This window comes from Mus caroli, unplaced genomic scaffold, assembly GCF_978045245.1.
Source record: "Mus caroli unplaced genomic scaffold, Mus_caroli_1 scaffold_8, whole genome shotgun sequence".
NCBI classification, from domain to species: domain Eukaryota; kingdom Metazoa; phylum Chordata; class Mammalia; order Rodentia; family Muridae; genus Mus; species Mus caroli.
This window is the reverse complement of record NW_028227263.1, coordinates 26346435-26366585: the sequence shown is the minus strand read 5'-3', so window position 1 is coordinate 26366585 and position 20151 is coordinate 26346435. Positions and strand designations below refer to the sequence as shown.

The 20151-nt window shown below is 44.5% G+C and overlaps 1 protein-coding gene across 1 annotated transcript; it reads left to right on the top strand.

Moving 5' to 3' along the window:
- Window positions 1–737: 737 nt before the first annotated feature.
- Acsm5 (acyl-CoA synthetase medium chain family member 5) lies at window positions 738–18786 on the top strand. The gene is made up of 14 exons (XM_021166548.3): window positions 738–1011; window positions 2960–3179; window positions 4777–4987; window positions 7454–7661; window positions 9572–9715; window positions 10099–10252; window positions 11072–11151; window positions 12544–12667; window positions 13423–13503; window positions 13626–13727; window positions 15975–16102; window positions 16181–16280; window positions 17738–17857; window positions 18140–18786. Exons 2-14 carry the CDS (start codon window positions 2979–2981, stop codon window positions 18221–18223), a joined length of 1737 nt encoding a protein of 578 aa, XP_021022207.1. The 5' UTR covers window positions 738–1011; window positions 2960–2978; the 3' UTR covers window positions 18224–18786.
- Window positions 18787–20151: the final 1365 nt, after the last annotated feature.

Sequence of the window (20151 nt, the reverse complement as noted above, 5' to 3'; positions counted from 1 at the left end):
AAAGGGGCCTGTCCTAGAGAGGGAGGAATGGTGGTCAGAGGAGTGGCCAAAGACTGCTGGTGGAGACAGTTCTGGTCTGAGGGAGGTCCCGGGGCTGTTCCATGTGAGACTTGAAGGTAGGATACCCTGTAGAAGGGGCATCTGGGCAGGAAGACTCGGACATGGAGCCACACTGTGCTGGAACCAATTACGGGGTGGGGTGGGGCACAAATTAACCTGTTGGAGCTTCGGAAGCTGGTTCTGGTGATAGCTACACTAATGGCATCCCAATGGCTGTGGATCAGGATGGTTTTTTGCTGCTGTTCTCAAAGAAGCAGCCTGCCTGCCTGCCTGCCTGCCTGCCTGCCTGCCATGCACCCGTATCACAGCTTTGGCTTTAACCCTTCAGGAAGTAGGGACCATTAGAAAGCTTTCTATTTGATCTCAACAGCTTTATTTAGGTAATATCCAGGTTTTTTTTTCTTTCCAGTAAATTTATGTAATTGTGCTGCCTTGGCCCCCATCCAAGAGCCATTTCATTCGCTCAAAGAATCCTGCTCACATCCTTTGCCAAGCTATTCCTTCAGGGTCACATTTTTATCTTTAAGCCCTGGGCAAAGGGTATTGGGGGTGCAGAAGGAGGCATTCAGGTGAAAAACAGATAGGACCTGGTTTTAATGTCCTTTCTGTTAAAGCAGCATAAAGCTCTCATTTGAATTCCAGGGAGCACGTGTACCAGTGTGCCAGTCCCTAGCAGGCTGACTCCAGGCCAAGGTTTATCTTGCAAGCACTGTGTGCCTGGGAAACCCTGGCAGGGAGCTGCTTTCACCAGCTCACAGTGTCCTGCCCCTCTGAAACTTGAAGCTGCTGACTTCTAACCTTATTCTCTCCAGGCTGTGCTTGGGACTAAAGCTCCCTGTCCCAATCCTGCCTTCATCGCTTCTGGGGAAATCTTCTCAGGAGCTTATAGGTCTGCCTTGCTGCTGAAGTGAAACGCAGATGCCTTTTGTGTACCTCAGATTTTAAAACAAGGTAACTGAGCAAGAAATCCTTCACTGGCACATGCCACTTACCCAAAGACCTTTGGGGATTAAATCAAGGATAGGAATTGCACAATGTGACCTTAGGAAATTGTCGGGAAAGACCTGAAGGCTGTGGAGGTCAGCCATCAAGAAGGGAAGAGTCAAAGAAACGGGTGTGAGGCAGAATACAGGAGCGATGTCCAGGAGATCCGAGGCTCTAAACCTGGTGTTAGTGGCTATGAGCCAAAGGCTGAGCCTAGACTTTTCTGGAAAGTGAGAGTCGGAAGTAACTGTTTCCCTTCTAAGCCGCCTCCTCTAATGAGGAAAGTAGAATTTGGGAGAGAGTTGTCACAGGGCTTCATGAAAAGCTTTTTGTGTAGTTCTTACCGTTGATCGAGCGTATGTTATTATACACAATAATGGGCTTCAGCGAGGCTTTTCAGACCCGGATAAAATGTGTTTTCATCCTAATCATCCTTGTTTCCACTCTTTGTCCCTTTCCATCCCCACTGATGCCCTCCTCCTCCTCCTCCTCCTCCTCCTCCTCCTCCTCCTCCTCCTCCTCCTCCTCCTCCTCCTCCTCCTCCTCCTTCTCAACTAGTCCCTCTCTGGCATTTTTGGTTTTTTAAGTTATTATTTCCTGAACCCAGTGAGTTTAATTAGGGTTGCTTACAAGAGCATGGATAGTTTCAGGTGCATGGGCAATTTATTGATGTGAAATTGTTGTTGCTGGGTTTTTTTGTTTTTTGTTTTTTTCCCAATATGCTCTGTGCACAGTCAGCCTTCAGTGGTTGTGGGAATGGTTGTGGGCCTTTCCCGCTGTTGAAAGGTATTATCATTGTCTTACTGTTACCCTGTTCTGTTATCACTAGAGGAATTTGCCCCAAGGGACTGAAACTGAAAGTGTCCCCAGGCTACAGATATCTCTGGAACCCTGTGAACATGCAGAGTCACACTCACAGGTGGGAGCCGAGGCACAGCTCTGGGGACCACTCATGCTCCAAGGTCCCATCCCCTGAACAGCAAGGGCCTAAAACAGCCCTGCCCACTGGCAGCTCCTGGCACTTAAGAAACCTAGCTGTTGTGTTAGCCTCAAGTGCACACTCTGCTTGCAGTCTCGGTACAAAAGACAAGTGATATGTTGTTCACATGCCTGGCTAAGTACGATATATTATCTAATTTGTTTCCTTTTTACTTTCCTGCATCTCAGTGCTATAAATCTCTGTGTGGCATGTGTGGCTAGCATTTTGGCTCTACTGGGCAGAGTTGAGCTGTTTGAGATGATGTCACATACTGCACAAATTAGCTGAAATGTCCCAGTGTGGCCTCTAAAGCTATGTAATTATTTATCAGTTGAAACAGTTAAGACGTGGGCTAAGGATCTAGGGAGATAATTCAGGCAACAAAATCTTTGCCCTGCAAATATGAGGGGCTAATTCTATCCCAAAACCTACATGGAGGAGCTGGAGACAGGAGGACTCCTGGGGTGCACTGGCCAGCCAGCATAGCCTAACTGGTCAGTTATAAGACAATGAGAGATCTTGCCTCAAAGGGGGAGGGGGCAGTGCCTAAAGAACAACAGTCAAGGCTTCCATATGTACTGATCACACACACCTGAGCACACATGTGTACCTAAAAACACATACACAATCCATATACACAGACACACAAAACGCATGTTGATTGCTTTTAATACAGCAAAATTATGGTCATTGGGGGATCCCCTTGAAGGCCTGAGTTTTAAGAACTGGGCTGTGAATGGATGGTCTCAGATACATGCAGACCCTGATACAGAGAGAGGTAGGAGAGAACTTCCCATTCAGAGAAGAGACACTTCCAGTGTCACAGCAGAATGACTGTCAATATGAGCTACACTGCCACACACATGGCTGGTTACAGACTCCTTCTTGACCCAAATTCCAGAATTCAACATTATACCCTCTCCTCTTTGGTAACAGGCAGAAGTTGATAGAAGTCATGAGGTTATGGCTGAGAGGCCTGGTCTGCCAGGCTCTGAGGAGCTCCTGGGGAGTCTGCAGGATTCACACACAGCCACCACCTCCCCCGATCCCTGAGGTGGTAGCTACCTGGGAAGCCATCAGCCTGGGGAGGCAGCCAGTGCCCGAGTACTTCAACTTTGCTCATGATGTGTTGGATGTGTGGAGTCAGCTGGAAAAGGTGAGGCTCATCCTTCCCTGGTGTCCCACATGGGCATCTGAAGTCCCCCAGATACTGTGGTGAGAGTCAAGACTGTAAGATAAGCACATCTCAACACCGTGTCCTGGGAACTTGGCAAGTCCTAAAATTGAAACTGTTAGCACTAAAGCCTGAGGCCTGAAGGGGACAAATTAGACCCAGGTGGTATGAGCCAGACACGCCTTGAACCATGTGCTTAAAGTGTCACTCAGTCTGAGCCCAGATCACAGAGGACATCTGTGCCTGCTCTGCGTCCTCTTCCGATGGATTCTATAAGCAGAAGGGAGCTCGGTTATGATGATATTCTGTCTCTGGTGCTCTTCCCTTCCGAGTAGGAGAAACAGGGGCTTTAATCTCTAGAGTTTCAAGCCAAACAAACTCTTCCCTAAATTGCCTTTTGGTCATGGAGTTTTATCAAAGCAACAAACACTAACAGTTATGCAACCTTGCAGAACTTTTCAAAAAAAAAAATCAATGAGTTGTGGGTGTTTATGTAGTGATTTGTGGCTGAAGTGGGGTAATGGTTTAATTAAACAGGGAGGAACATGGGAGAGTGTAAGTCGTCTTACCTTTTACATTAAAATGTTGGTATGGGAAATTTGCTTATGTTTGCCTAATTCAACACTGAGAGGATACTTAAGTAACAAATAAAACTGACCACTCTCTGACCTACAGGGAAGGTGCGAACCTTTTGGTTTGTGTTTGACTGGTTGGCTTTTAGTTTTATGAAGGATGGTCTCATGTAGACAAGGCTAGTCCTAAATTCACTATGTAGTCAACCATGATCTTGGATTCCTGATCCTCTTGCTTCTGTCTCCTAAGTCCTAGATTTACAGGCATGCTACACAGCACCTGGTTTATTCAATGCTGAGGGCTGAACCCAGAAGTTGGTGAATGTCAAGCTAGCACTCCATCAACTGACTCATACTCTTGGCCCATTATTTTGATTTTTGAACTCAGTGATCAGATAACTTTGTTGTTGGAATTTCCAACCCCAATAAGCTCATATGAAAAACACATAATGTTATTATAATTATAAGCTATAAGCCTAGATTGGGCAGATCTAACACTATACTAACTTATTCCCCAGCTATAAGACCCCTTACTACTCGTGGTTTCTCCTGGCCACATAGTTCTTCATCATGGCTTCCTCCTCCTCTTCTTCTGTCCTTTCCCCTTCCTCTCTCATCCTCTTCTATCTTTCCACCCACCCCCACTCTCAAAACTTCCATCCCACCTTTCCCCTCCACTGCCCCATCACAGGCTCTAGCTTTCATTGAGCAGTTAAAGTGGGGAGATGGTTCCCATGAGATCACCTGAGTATGTGATGGGCTGCTCATCAGGGACAAGCCTCTTGAGGAAGCAGTATTAACATGAGAATACAAACAGCACCAGGATAACCCGCAACATTTCCCTCTTTTATTCTTCAATTAAAAAGGCCCCTTCTTCTATGGTAACAAATAATATATAGGAGGAACTACTCAACACAACGCCTGTAAAAAGGTTTTTCTTAAAAAACAAATGAGCAAAACCACTCAATAATGGTTTCTGTTTTTCCCTGGCTGCACCCACTGTCCAGACAGGGCACCGGCCCCCAAATCCTGCATTCTGGTGGGTGAACGGCTCAGGAACAGAAGTCAAGTGGACATTTGAGGAGCTGGGGAAGCAGTCCAGGAAGGCAGCCAATGTCTTACAGGGTGTGTGTGGCCTGCAACCTGGAGACAGAATGATGCTGGTGCTTCCGAGACTCCCAGATTGGTGGCTGATCAGCGTGGCTTGTATGCGAACAGGTCAGTGAGCAAGGTTAGCACTCCTTCCATAGAACTGAGACTACTCACCAGAGCTTTGCGGTTCTCACCAATCACAAGATTTGGAAGATGGAACAAAGGGAATCTCACATGGGGTTCACTCTTCCTTTACCCAGCAGTCACAGACCAGATTGCATACAGTAGACAGACAATGACATGAGAAAAAAAAAGAGCCGGGCAGTGGTGGTGCACGCCTTTAATCCCAGCACTGGGGAGGCAGAGGCAGGTGGATTTCTGAGTTCGAGGCCATCCTGGTCTACAGACAAGTTCCAGGACAGCCAGGGCTACACAGAGAAACCCTGTCTCAAAAAACAAAAAACAACAACAACAACAACAACAAAAGACAACTGCTTAGTAAGGGTCGAAGCATAAGGAGTCCTGCAGTTTTTTTTAAATACCTACTATGTGCTGGGAACTGTGATAAGAGTTTTGTTTCTGATTAAAAAAAAAACTTTTGGTCAGAGTGTTATTTATATTTGCTACCAAATATCTCACTTTTGCCTACCTACAACTTTTATTGATACGCAAATAAAATAACTCACAGTCACATTTAATGTTATCATTTTCGGTGGAGCCTCTATTCCAATACAGCAGATAATATCAAAGCTGTTATTAATACAGTTCTGCATCCCTACATTTTCCTCATACACTCTTGTCAAGTAACATTGAGTGACTTCCTCTTCTTGACAGTTCTGGCTGTTGATCGTCTTCCTGGGCCTCAGTTCCTAAGGCAGAGCAAACAAATGGCTTGTGTGGGGTGTGATATCAGAGAGGTATAATGAAGACACACAGCAGGGCTGGGGGCTAGCTTACAAAGACCTGAGTTTGATCCCCAGAGCCCATGTTAAAAAGAAAAGAGGCCAAGTGTGATGAGACATATTTATAATCTCAGCCTTGGGGAGGCAGAGACAGGTAGATCCCTAGCCCTCAACAGCTAGCCAGTTTGGGCCACGAGGCAGGTTCCAAGGCAATGAAATATCATGTCTCAAAAAGAAGGTAGATGGTGCTTGAAGAGTGACACCTGAGGTTGTCTCTTGACCTCCTCCAATCACACACATGCACACATAGCACACACACACACGTACACATAGTACACATAGCACACACACACATGTATACATAGTACCCAAACATACACATGCATAAAAGAACACAATTCAACCCAGAGTGCTCACACTGGGCACTAAATTGTGTAAGCGTTTGGGTGACAGGGCAAAGGGTAGCGAGGCCGTGGACTTGGCTCTCAAGCTGTGCTGAAGTGACCTTTCCTCTGCTTCTTGCTCTCACTAGTTGTTTTTCTCCATGAATGAGAGTGTTGAACTTGATGGAAAACACTAATAATTTAGTGTTAAATTATTTTTATGCACTCTGAGATACTGAGGGTTTTCAAATGGCAAGTCTGCCCCCATCCCTACCCCTCTCCTTGGAGGTAGATGGACTCTGCCACCCTTAGCATAGCTTTGGTTGAAACAATGTGGGTGTTCTAGAGTCCCTGCCTACTATACCTCCTTTATTAGCAAATGACCCATATACAACACAGGATTTATTGCATCATTTTATTTGAAAGGCATGAGAAACCACTGAACTAAGGAGTTGTTACAGTGGTGCAATATAATCTTTTCAAGATCACAGACTCTCAGTGTCTTAGGGCTCCTATTGCTGTGATGGATCACCATGACCAAAAGTAACTTGGAGAGGAAAGGGCTTATTTGGTTTTACACTTCTACATCATAGTCCATCACTGAAGGAAGCCAGGACAGGAATTCAAACAGGTCAGGAACCTGAAGGCAGGAGTGGAGGCAGAGGCCATGGAGCAGTGCTGCTCACTGACTTGCTCCTCATTGCTTATTCAGCCTGCTGTCTTATAGAACCCAGGACCACCATCCTGGGGATGGCACCACCCATAGTGGGCTGGACCCCTTTCCCCAACACCACTATTTAAGAGAATGCCCTACAGACTGGCACGTAGACTGATCTTATGGAGGCATTGTCTTAAAAAGGGGGTTCCCCCTTTCACGTGACTCTAGCGTGTGTCAGGTGACACGCCTAAAATGTGACTCACCTAAAATGCCAAAGAGGAATAAAGTCAGCATGGACAAGCAGGTTTAACACTGCTTTAGCTCTGCAAATCCAGCTGTACTACACATTTGCTATGTATTCTTGGGCAAGACATTTGATTTAGTTAAGGCAGGAAAATCTAAAGACCTAGACTATTCAAATGGATGGTGTGTTTCTCACAGCAGCATGCATTTCTGAGCATTGTGAGAACTGAGTGAGACACAGCCTTGACAGGTCATACCACAGGCAAGTACTGTGCATTTTGGGATTTCGTTATTTCCATTATTGTTCCCTCAGACGTTCCCACCCTCCTCAGCTACTTGCTTCTCTGACCTCTACATTCGGATCTTCCTTCTCTCCTCACAATTTCTCTTCTCTGTGTGACCCAAGGTGTGGTCATGATCCCAGGAGTCTCCCAGCTGACAGCAAAGGATCTCAAGTACCGGCTGCAGGCTGCCAGGGCCAAGTCCATCGTCACCAGTGATGCCCTAGCTCCGCAAGTGGATGCCATCAGTGCCGACTGCCCCTCCCTCCAAACCAAGCTTCTGGTGTCTGACACCAGCCGTCCAGGCTGGATCAATTTCCGAGAACTCCTGAGGTACATTGGAACCCTCCAGGACAGTAGCAACGAGATAGGCTTTGAGCATTTTCTTTTTACAGCAGCAGAGTTGAATACAAGGGGACTGAACCAAATAGATACTGGCCAGAGACATCACCCTGTGAACTCCTCAATGTACAAGGTCACTCAGTTAATGGGTGTGTCACTGTATCCCAGTGTCCTCTAACACAGTGGCAAAGATTGTTGGAATTCTTAGCCAGAGTGTATAAGTTAAACTTTATGATACATTTAGTTCACAGAAAGCTGTTAATAATGAAAAGGCTGCCGTATATTGGTGCTTGCGGTATGCCAGGCTTGCCGAATGCCTGGACCTGTGCTAAATAAGCATTCCGCTGCATTCATTTGTGCAGGAAGGGATTTAATCATGCCTGCTCTGTGGCTGACATTGCCTTTGGTGCTCAGAACACTGTACTAAGGAAGAAATCATCTTGCTTAATCCTTGAAAGGAGCCCCCCACAAGGTGCAATTTTATTTTTATGGGCAAAAAAAAACCAAACAGTCTTGAACCGAGAAGTGACTCACCTAAAATGCCAAAGAGGAATAAAGTCAGAATTAGGGCACAGCCACTGTTACTTTGCTTTGTAACAAGGATGTGGCAGGCATTGATCTGTGAATTTGAGATATTTTGTCCAGAGCAGAGACCAGAATGCTTGTCCTGGTGGCTCATACCTGTCATCCCAGGACTCTGGATTTCGAGTTTGAGGTCAGCCGGAAGTACAAAGCCAGACCCTGCCCCAAATAAAGTTAAAAAGAAAACAAAACAAAGATAGAAGATTCCCCCCCAAAAAAGAAGCCACTGAGAGCTGGACTCCTGAGCCTGGAGTGCCCACCTCTGTGAGCAGATGCCCCTGAATAAATAAAAATGTGTGTACTTCGGCATCTGACCTACTTAGCCAGACATACCTGAACCAGATGCCCAGGACTCCCCATCCCTCAGGTGAGTTGTCAGGTTAACCCAGATATATCTTTTTTAATTTCAGTTTTCATTAAAATTATCTGAGCTAAAAAAAACAAAAAACAAAACAAAACAACAACAACAACAAAAAAAAACAAGGTTCTGATTTCATTTTGCCCAAGGTGGAGCACAAGTAACAGAATTGCTTTTAAAAATTAACTCAGAGATCACAAGACACAGCCAGGCCTGAGAAGCAGGAACTAGCTGAGTCTTCAAATCCCAGGACTTTGGGAAATTACCTAATCTCAAACCCCTAATTTTTGAGAAAACATTTAGAAAAGAATTCCTCTATATTGTGTTCACGGATGGACAGAATTACACACATGAGAGTGCATGTGTCCTATCATAAAGTCCTCAAAGAAGTAGGTAGGGATCTGTGTGTGTGTGTGTGTGTGTGTGTGTGTGTGTGTACTTGTTCATGTAGGTGTATGCATGTATGTGTAAGCCAGAGGTTAACATTAGGTGTTTTGCTGTTTTACTATTCACCCCTTTGTTTCCTTGAGACAGGGTCTCACCCTGAACCTCTAGATAGCTAGCTATCTAGATTCTAGCTCACCATCTAGATAGAATGGCTGTCCAGTGAGCTTCAGGGATCTTCCTGTCTGCATCTCCAAGCCTGAGATTACAGATACAAACAGTATCGTATGTAGGTACTAAACTCATGCCCCAAACCGCTTTGTACTGTTCTGACTGAGCTATTTACTCAACCTTTGTGGATCTCTCAAATAAGTCATTTGGGCATTTTGAGCTTCAGTTTCCTTGGCTATAAAATAGTTATAGAGATAGTACCTATCTATGAAGGTGTCTGCAGATAGCACAACACTCCACATAGCACCACATACATGATGTGTTGAAACAGTCCTACCACTGTTACATCTTTGGGACTGCTTGGGGTGTTGTTTTAAGTGTCTCTTCCTATCCTTGCATTCTCAAGAGCGGCTTCTCCAGAGCACAACTGTGTGAGAACCAGAAGTGGAGATTCGGTGGCTATCTACTTCACCAGTGGAACCACAGGGGCCCCCAAGATGGTGGAACATTCCCAGTCCAGCTATGGATTGGGTTTTGTGGCCAGTGGAAGGTATTGGAAGAGTTTGTCTTGAAGGTCTGAAAACAAGGTGGGTGAGTGAAGAGAGAGGAGAGGGTGAAGGAGAAAAATATGGAAATGGAGGTGAGAGAGGAAGCAGAGAGTTAGTCAGGTAGGGCCTTGAAGGCTTTTCGTTGAGAAAGCACAGGACCCGTTCCTTTAACTTGTCTACCTAGCCTATAACACAAGTACAAAGAAAGTGCTGAGCAAGCATTTGTTGCCCTCACAGTTGAGTTGATGGGTCTTGTCTAGATTTGATGAGCTTAAGTGGTACTTTCTGCAATCTGAGCTCCAAATAACGAGGTGTGAACAGTATTATCCATTCTAAAGGTGGGGGCTTTTATAAGGATGCTCTGACTTCCTCTCATTTTTGGCAGGAGGTGGATGGCCTTGACTGAGTCTGACATATTCTGGAACACAACTGACACTGGATGGGTGAAAGCAGCCTGGACCCTCTTCTCTGCCTGGTCCAATGGAGCTTGCATTTTTGTGCATGAACTGCCCCGAGTTGATGCCAAAACTATTCTAAATGTAAGAAGAAAAATCTAGTGCTGGGTTTCTGAGCTTTGCACATGTTGGGTAAATGTCCTATCATTAAACGCAACTTCTCCAGGCCTTGTTTTGAAACAGAGTCATACTATGTAACCCAGGATAACCTTGAACCACAGGTCTTCTGCATTTGAGTCCCAAGAATGGAGGTTACAAGTGTATGCCATGCTCTGAAACATCTCTTGTGTCCTGGGTGTGAATGAGATGAATGGGATGCGTGTTTTAAGTGACATGAGAAATGTAGGAATCTAATGACAAATTCACTCAGAGCCTTTGTAATCTGGTTTCCTCACCCCCAACCTCCAATCATTACCTGTGATCAAAATAGATCTGTAGGCACGAAAGCATTTCATCTCTCCACACTTTATCAAAGCCTCTTACTGCACGCTGCACCTCTCTTTCCATCACCCTCTTCCCTATGCTCTTGTCAAAACACAAGCTATTTGTCAAAACTTTAGGTGAAATCCGAAGTCTAGTCCCCAGAGAGTGTGCCACTCAAGAGAGAGAGGTAAGAACATTTAAGACAGAAGCTGTCCTCTTTCTATCATTGAATGACTCAAGTGACTCCCATCATGTCAACAGGATGCTATTGGTCCCAAGGACCACTCTTGGAGCAGTCTAAGAGGAGACCCCCAATAAAGGAACAAATGTTAGGAGGTGGCTCGTGGAGGTTATTTGACATAGAGATGTCTTGCATGGTTTTCTACTCTGCTTTGTCAATGAGACTGTGAAGACCCATTACACCCATTCCATTTCACCTGAGTGTCTCTGGGAAAACTTTCCTCCTCTTGTTTTGCTTAGACTCTCTGCAGGTTCCCCATAACCACCCTGTGCTGTGTCCCAACCCTCTTCCGGCTGCTTGTACAAGAAGATCTGACAAGGTACAGCCTCTGCTTGTCACTTACAGGGTCCTCATGTGAGGACTCACGTGGAAATCCATCCACCTTTCAATCCAATTCTTCTCCCTGTTTCTCTGTCTTTGTCTTCCTGGGAGTTGCTTCACCTCTGTCTCTTTCTACAACTTCATGTGTCTCTCTTTGTCACTATCTGCTGTTTCATTCACACTCCCACGTATCTTACATTAAGATTTTAAACATAATTTTATGGATCTTCAGAATTCATACCCAGAGAAAACTGAAAGGATTTAAGGCAATCCAAAATTTTAACACTTGAGGTAAACTGTGTCACCACCATATACCACACCCACAGGCTAGTTCCTTAGCCATTTCTGTGACTTGTGTCACAGAGATTGTTGGATTTCTACTAACCATCTATTGAATAGGATTGGTAGCCAAGGATTTTTCATTTGCTTAGACTAACAAGCTCACTCACTCCATCTCCCAACCCAAATTAACCCAAGCCAGCCATTCCTAGGAATCTGCCTTGGGATGCTGAAATGAAGTTGACAACACTGTGGATGACTCTTACCCTGGGCAAATCCCAACAACATCCACTAGTTGGGCTGGGCTATTTGCAGGGATATTGGGTGAGTCCCCCCATCTTTCAGTAACTTACCGATCCCAACCATGTTTCCCACATCTATCCTCTCCCAAGGTAATGTCTTCCTTAATCATACTCTCTGGCCATTAAATACTCTAAAGAAGGGAACACTTGCATGATTTTAAATGTATTCCTCTGAATATAAGAATCCATCCCATTCATTCCTTTCTTGTGAATATTTCCACACTGTTATTTTGTCAGGAAGCAGTCCCTGGGTAATTCTTCAAGACCCATTAGATGCTGCTTAGCAATACTAAGTACTTGAATTAAATCAGTGCAATACAACTAGGAGAAGAAAATAATCCAAAATGTATTTATATTTAGTGTAATTTTTGAACTGACGGGTTGCTATTTATTTAATATCTCTGGGAATTTTACACCCAGTCTTCACAATTGGGGAATTCTTAGAAGGCTATTTTTAATCTATTAAAAATTCTATTGATTTATTACTTTCAATCAGACCATTGCCTCTATGGATTTTTTCAGTCAGTTTGTTTTTAGGTAGATTAATTTAGACAATCCACTGTTGTGCCCAGACCTATCATATGAATCTGATTGTAGCCCAAATTTGGATAGGATTAACTTGCCACTGTGGACCATAGCTGCAGAGAGAGATTGGATCCCTTGGAGCTGACTGTGGGACAGAAGGGAGCTTACCTTCTAGTGACTTCAGAGCTCTGGACCTCTAACAATGCTAGGGGTGTGGGGAGGTATGGGGGGGCTAGGTAGGAATGTTCATGACATAGATGGCCTTGTCTCCCTGCTTGTGAAAGGTACAAGTTCCAATGTCTGAGGCACTGTTTGACGGGTGGAGAGGCCCTCAACCCTGATGTGAGGGACAAGTGGAAGAGCCAGACAGGCCTGGAGCTCCATGAAGGCTATGGACAATCAGAAACAGTGAGTTGGTGTCTCAGGCCACATCATCAGAGCCCTCAGCCCATCACTGAGGATCACAGCAGTTCCTTGCCTCTCCCTGACACCTGTCTGAAACTGCCCTGGCTCTAGGGCACTGAAACTGGTAGGGAATACTATTAGCCATGCCTCCTTTTGGTTTTAAGGTAGTCATGGGTAATTTCCCATACACCATGGCCCTGCAAAGTAGCTTTCCTCATGCTGTCCATGATTGCTCTTTCTGTGGCTATGACAAACTATCTGGCAGAAACAAAGAGATCCGTCATCACACCCATGTTCAGACTAGTCTCCCCTTCGCAGAGACACAGTACCCTCTAGAGGATTCTAAATTCAATCCAGTTGACAATAAAGATTCATAATTTATAAGATTCATAAGAGCAACTCATAATTGCTCAAGGAAGCTGTCACCCCAGAATAGCCCACGCTGTCATTTTTAGTAAAATCTTAAGCAATGAACCCTATAGCCATCTTAGCAAGATGCAGAAGTGAGTGAATCTTTGAACTAAATGACACAATTTAGGTTCCATCTGTGAACAGCATGAGTGCCTCATGAAGGCTTGTTGGCCATGGAAAAGACAATTTAAAAATTAAGGAAAAGGAAAGAAAGGGTATGAACATGAGGGAAAGAAAAGACAGAAGAAGAAAGAGAAGGAAGGAGAACCAGATGGCAGGTGAGAGCAAGCATGGACCAGGAAACAATAGGATGAGGCTCCCCCTGGTTGACACTGGTTTCTCTCCAGGTCGTCATCTGTGGCAATTCAAGACACTCAACAATCAAGTCTGGATCTATGGGGAAAGCAAGCCCACCTTACGATGTGCAGGTAGGCAGCCTCTGCTGATGGTGCACAGAGCAATTTATGTTCTGGGGGATACAGGGTGAGCTTTTGGGTACCGTCACTGTATAAAGGATGCTCAGATGTCATGCTAACCCCCCCCCTTTTAGATTGTAGATGAGGAGGGCAATGTCCTGCCTCCAGGAAAAGAGGGAAATATTGCTGTCCGAATCAAGCCTACTAGACCCTTCTGTTTCTTCAACTGCTATCTGGTAAGCTGTCGGGAACAGCTGTGAGGAGTCATAGCAATCACTGCATGCCAAACCTTGAGAAGCACATTTTGTAAATATCCATGGTGTAACCCTTGTAGTAACTGCATTAAGTTGGTTGTTACTGTTATTGATCAGGGACACTGCTGTTAATAAGGAAGGTACAAAAGTGGAATGGCTTATCTAGTGCCACATAACTTATATGCAAGGTCCTACGTTTAGACAAGAGTGTGTTGAGAACACAAACTCATGGCAATCTCATCGTGATTAAAAGATAGGAAATGTTAAGTTCAAGGAAGCGAAGGTTTTTACCAAAGAGCCAGCTATAAGGTGGTGTCCGAACAAGTTTTCACGATGTTCCTTTTGGTTTGTTGGTTGAACTTGTATCTTCAGATTTCAGTTCAAGGTTCCAAAATAAGATAGTAATTATCTATCCTCTAGACATACTTTGGCTGGAATCTCTTCATATTCTTTTCTGTAAAACTCTCAAACCTGGATGTGCATTTGAAACACCCTGGTCGCTTCAACTGTTCCTGATGCCTACTCCTCACTTAAACCAAATCAACTAAATTTTGGAATGATGAGGGTCAGGCCACTGGGTAATTTAAAAGAGCTGCCAAGGATTAAGAACTACTTGTCACAGAGATACCACGTAGCCCATATACTAAGCTGACTGAATGTGCATTTTAGAATCAACTTGTCAAAACTCATGAAAACATTTCTTAGTAATTTAATTAGATTTTACATTAAGTCTACAAATTAACCCAGAAGAATCTGACTTTCCACTCACTCTTTCTAATTTTCTTACACTAAATAATATTGTGTGTGTGTGTGTGTGTGTGTGTGTGTGTGTGTATTTGGGTGCATGTATGTGCCAGAACATGTGCGTGGAGGTCAAAGGACAGCTTGGGGAAGTCAGTTCTCTGCTTTTACCATGTGGGTTTGTGAATTGAACTCAGATGATCAGACTTTGATAGCAAGCATGCTCCACTGCACCAGATCCTTCTCGTTCTTTCTGTCTTTCCATTTGTTTATATCTGCTTTCGTGTTCTGTAGACTAGTAAGAGCACCAGGCCTCTACCTTATAGACTATTGTTAAGATACACATTTTAGATATTCATTAATCGTCTAGCTTTTTGTCAAAATGTATTTTTGGATATAGATAAAATTTACTTGTTTAAAAAAAAAAACATGCACCCATGGCAGGTGTACAGTCCAGTGACTTCTGAAAATGTGTATACCTATGTGGCCACCTCTGACGTTAAGTCATGAACACTGCCCTAACCTTTCACTGCTCCATGCCGTCCTTTACATTCAACCCTCTCTACCTCAGAAGCAACTGGTAAATTGCTTCTATATAGTAATTTTGTTTTCTTTTTAAAATCTATACATGGAATCATAAAAGATCCATTTTTTTGTACCTTAGACTCAGGATAATTTATTTGCCAGTCAGCTATTTTTCTATATGCATTAGTAAGTTTTTCTTTCTATTAAATAGTAACTTTTTCTTTAGAATTTTTGGAATTGGGCTGCAGAGTTAGCTTTGTAAGTAAAGCATCTACCTTGCAAGCTTGGGGACCTGAATTTGAATCCTCAGAATCCACCCACCTAAAGCTCCACCCAGTGGCAGGAGGGTCCGAAATCCCAGTTCCTAAGAGGAGATGAGGACAAGAGAGTCCCTGGACGCTCATTGGCCAGCTAGTCTGGTGCGTGCAGTGCAAACAAAGAACAAAAGACCCATCCAGAACAAAGTCAGGACTGACACCCAAAACTGTTTCTGACCTCCACTAATGGCACTTGTCCACATTCACACACACACACACCAACACACATGTGCATGCATGCACGCACACACACACATACAAGTAATCTTAGAATCATATCTTCACTTTTTTCTTTACTCTCACTGGGGTTTCAAGCCATTTACTTTCTATTTTCTAGTCTCAGTGTTCTTGCTTACCCAGCACCAGTGGCCCTGTGTATCCCCTCCTGAGTTCACCTCTTCTAAGGATGCTCATGAGTGGGTGCCCTGGATCCCACCTGGCCGCTCTCATTTAATGAAAAGAAAGAAGGGACATTACAAGTCTACAGGACTACAGCCTCCTGTGCTCTGGGAAATTCTGGACAGCTTAAACCCTGAGAACCAATAGAGTACCTGTTGAAGGGTGGCTGACCCCCGGTGTGCTCCCCAGTCAGGGACTGGCCTCGGTGGTTGCTCCCAAGTGATCATGAACTTCCCTCATCTTCTAGGACAATCCCGAGAAGACAGCAGCATCAGAGCAAGGAGACTTTTACATCACTGGGGACAGAGCACATATGGACGAGGATGGCTACTTTTGGTTCTTGGGGAGAAATGATGATGTAATCAACTCTTCAAGGTCAGGTTAGCTCTTCCTCTCCTTGAGCGCCCATAGGGGAAGGGAAGCCATGTGAAAGAGTTTGCTTTTCTCTTCCAGCTACCGGATTGGTCCTGTTGAAGTAGAGAGTGCACTTGCTGAGCATCCAGCTGTCCTGGAGTCTGCTGTGGTCAGCAGCCCAGACCCCATCCGGGGAGAGGTAAGCCTTCAAGCAAGAACCGAACCTCATTGTTTTCTACTTGTCAGCACCCAAAGGAACAAGGGGAATGCGGAATGGTAGATCCCTCCTTTGGTCTCAGCCTGCCCCTCAAAACCACAAAGCTGAGACTCCACCCGCAGTCACACATTCCTTCTGATTAACCTCCTTTAGAATCATAAATATACTCTACAAAAACAAGATGGGAAATTAGTTTTACTTGGACAGCAGACAATCCCAGCAATCCAAACACAGTCTGAACACACACTGGTGTATATAATAGGTGCTCAATAAATGTTTAATAGTAATCATAGTATGAGATAGCTCTTCTTGTCTGAACAGAAAATGATAGTGAGCTCACACCTTTGGGAAGTATGCAAAGAAAACTACCCCTTAGCAAAAGCTTGAGAGGTATGCAGAGTTTGATGTTGCTGTAGACCTGCAACCAAGTGGCCTTTTAAGCTCTTCCATTGCTATCAGAAAGTGTTTTTTACTTTATTTTGAGGTTATAATATAATGACAACATTTCTACCTTCTTTTCCCTTCCCCTAACTCTCCCATATACCCCTTCTTGCCCCCTTTCAAATTCATGACCTTTTCTATCATTAATTGTTATTACATGTATACATGTATATGTTTTATATATATGTTATATATGTATATATACATGTATATGTTATATATAACATGTATATGTTATATATATATATATAAACTGTGTGTGTGTGTGTGTGTATGAATAAATGTGCACATGTATCACAGCACATGCGTGGAGGTCAGAGGACAACTTGCAAGAGTAAAACCATTTAGGTTCCATATAATGAGCTCAGGTCATCAGGCTCAGCCTCAAACACATTTACCCTCTGATCCATCTCAACAGCCTAGAAATTGTGTTCTGAACAGTTGTTCCCTCTTATCAGGAGGCAAAGTCCAGGAGAAACCTGGGCAGACAAAGCCAAGGCACAGAACGCCCCTTGGCATGACTGAAACAGAAATGATATAGTTCCATGTTTGCTGATGGGAAACTTACATGCAGCACTCTCCAAAGACCAGAGGCCCTTGAATGGGGCTGTATTTTTTTCAGTTCCACCTGAACAGCCTTTCCTCCTCTATCCTCCTGCAGAAAAACCAGGAAGTAAATGGCTATTGTCATTGGGAAGGTACTTCCTTCAGCGTCTTTGCATCTTATGGGAATCAGTGTTGGCTTCTAATGAAGCCATTGTAAGTATGGCATGGAAGATGAGGCTCCAGAATGATTCCATAAAAGCCAATGCTTCAGTACTTCAGTATGTACAGGCAGGAAACAGGGAAAACAGTGTTGTTTATGCCACTGTCTGTGCTTGAAGATCTAGTAGCACCCTCATGTTTAAGTTTAAGTAGGCATAAAGGCACACAGCTAGCTTGAAGAGAAAAACATCATAACTGAAGGCTTGATCACTTCTGCGGTTCTCTCCCTGTAGGTGGTAAAGGCATTTATAGTCCTTTCTCCAGCCTATGCATCTCATGACCCAGAAGCCCTGACCAGGGAACTCCAGGAGCATGTGAAGACAGTGACTGCTCCATACAAGTACCCCAGGAAGGTAAACACCAGGGTTCTAAGACATAAGCTGGGGAACCAAATGGATCCCTGCTCCCTGGCCTGGCCTCCTGGGCCAGGCTCTGCCCTGAAGATGCACATACCCCAGTTGATACTTCAACCTTATTTGCTCCAAACACTAGCAGTTTTAACTGTTTTCACATGGGGAAAACCCTAAATTGTGGGAGCTTTCCAAAGAAGTAGTGAAAGTAACAAGTCAAGACAACTGTCCCTCTGGGAAATAATTGTTTCTAAGTGTGATTGTATGTGTTTGCTTGGTCTCCAGGTGGCTTTTATTTCAGAACTGCCAAAGACGGTTTCTGGAAAGATTCTAAGGAGTAAATTGAGAAACCAAGAGTGGGGGAGATGAAATGAAACCCAAGAGAGATGCTGCGATGCACTGAAGGTTCTGAAGGAGAAGGAAGTGGGGCAGGCCAGCTCCTCCTTGGAGTACTATCCCTTCAAAGAATAGATATCAAAGATGGTCGGCTTTCAAATGTGCATTTTGGGATAATGCTGGAAAATGTAAGAGCATCCCTGGTCCAGAGCTCACAGACACTGTCCAGTTCAGCAAATGCCCTACAGCTTAGCTTCCCTCTCTGAAGACATCCTCAGCATTGCTTTTACCAAGAGAACTCTGTTGTTCCTGGGACAGACAAATCGGCACCGCCTTAGGGCATCCTTGGCCTCATTATGCCAGTGGGAATGAATGTGACCCTTCGGATGAAGTCATTTGGCAACAGCATCTGGATCAAAACATTGACCGTCATACCCTTCCATTTAGACACACTTTTGGGACTCACTGTAAAGAAAAGATTCGAAATGCAGATAACATTTGATATACAAAGATATTCAGTGAGATAGTGTTTAAAACTGAAAACACACACAACCGCCAAAGCAATAGAGAAATAATTAAATCAATCAACAATGTAACTATTGAAGAACTTAGGCATAGCCTACATCCTGGATGGGGGAGGGGGAACATAAGCTACACTGGGAAGCTGCTATGAGGAAACACTGGAGACATGAGTGCTTCCCCTTAGACACTTGCCATCTCCCAGGTTTTCTTAAGAAGTAGAAACATCTAATTTAATGAACAAGTTATTTTAGAGGGCAATCTTTTCTCCTGGGCCTGGGAGATGGTGCTAATCATAAAGTTCCTCCTGGGTGATACATGAACACCCAATGTTCAGATCCCTGATAGCTATGTAAAAGGCATCTGTGGCTATGCACATCTGTAACCTCAACCTTATCGGGAGAGGAAAACAAGAAGATCCCAAGCGCTTGCTGGCTAGCCAGCCTAGCCAATCAGTAAGCTATGTGCTCATTGAGAAGCCCCATTTTTTTATTGGCTATTTTATTTATTTACATTTCAAATGTTATCCTGCTTCCCGGTCTCCCCTCCACGCACATCCCTCCCATTCCCCCTTCCCTTTGCCTCTAAGAGGGTGCTCCCCACCACCACCCATCCACTCCTGCCTCACTACTCTAGCATCCCCCTTTGCTGGGGCAACAAGCCTCCATAGGACCAAGCACCTCCCTCCCATTGATGCCAGATGAGGCCATCCTCTGCTACATATGTAGCAGGAGCCATGGACCCACCCATGTATACTCTTGGTGGTGGTCTAGTCCCTGGGAGCTCTGAGGGGTCTGGTTACTTGATACTGTTGTTCTTACATGGTTGTAATCCCCTTCAGCTCCTTCAGTCCTTCCCAGTCTCTTCCACTGGAGTCCCTAGGCTCAGTCCAATGGTTAGCTGTGAGTGTCTGCATCTGTCTTAGTCAGGTGCTAAGAAGCCCCAAAAGTTAAGATGATGAACAATAATAGAAAATGGGAACATTGACCTCTGGTCCTGACATGCATGTGCACATCCATGGATGTAGGCACTCCTGTGTGTGTGTGTGTGTGTGTGTGTGTGTGTGTGTGTGTGTGAAGTTGCTGTGAGAAGCTATATTCACATATCAGCTCCCTAAAAGAAACAATCTTCCCAAACCATCTCCATGCCTCATGTCTAACTCTCTGTTCACAAATTGTTGCTCAGTCCTTGAGTAATAAATATCCCAGGGCACAGTGTCAAGAAGCCATGTTCTTCCAGACCCTGAATCAAGAAGGTGTGGCTCTGGATGGATGAGACTAACCACAAAAGGGAGAAGCTAGTGGAGACAGAAAGCAATGCCTGCGACTTCTACCCAAATCCCAGCATTTCTCCTCACTGGTTAATATGTATTTCTTGAGCACCTGCTCAGAGTTGGAGCCTGTGAAATGATAGCAAGCAAAGTCAACCTGCAAAGGTCTGCT

What these genes read in the sequence shown, in the direction of transcription:
- Acsm5 (XM_021166548.3), top strand. Translation starts at nt 2,979, where the DNA reads ATGAGGTTATGGCTGAGAGGCCTGGTCTGCCAGGCTCTGAGGAGCTCC. An exon ending in GTTTCTTCAACTGCTATCTG is followed by an intron (nt 13,728 to 15,974) that starts GTAAGCTGTCGG and finishes CTCATCTTCTAG; the next exon opens with GACAATCCCGAGAAGACAGC. An exon ending in GATGTAATCAACTCTTCAAG is followed by an intron (nt 16,103 to 16,180) that starts GTCAGGTTAGCT and finishes TTTCTCTTCCAG; the next exon opens with CTACCGGATTGGTCCTGTTG.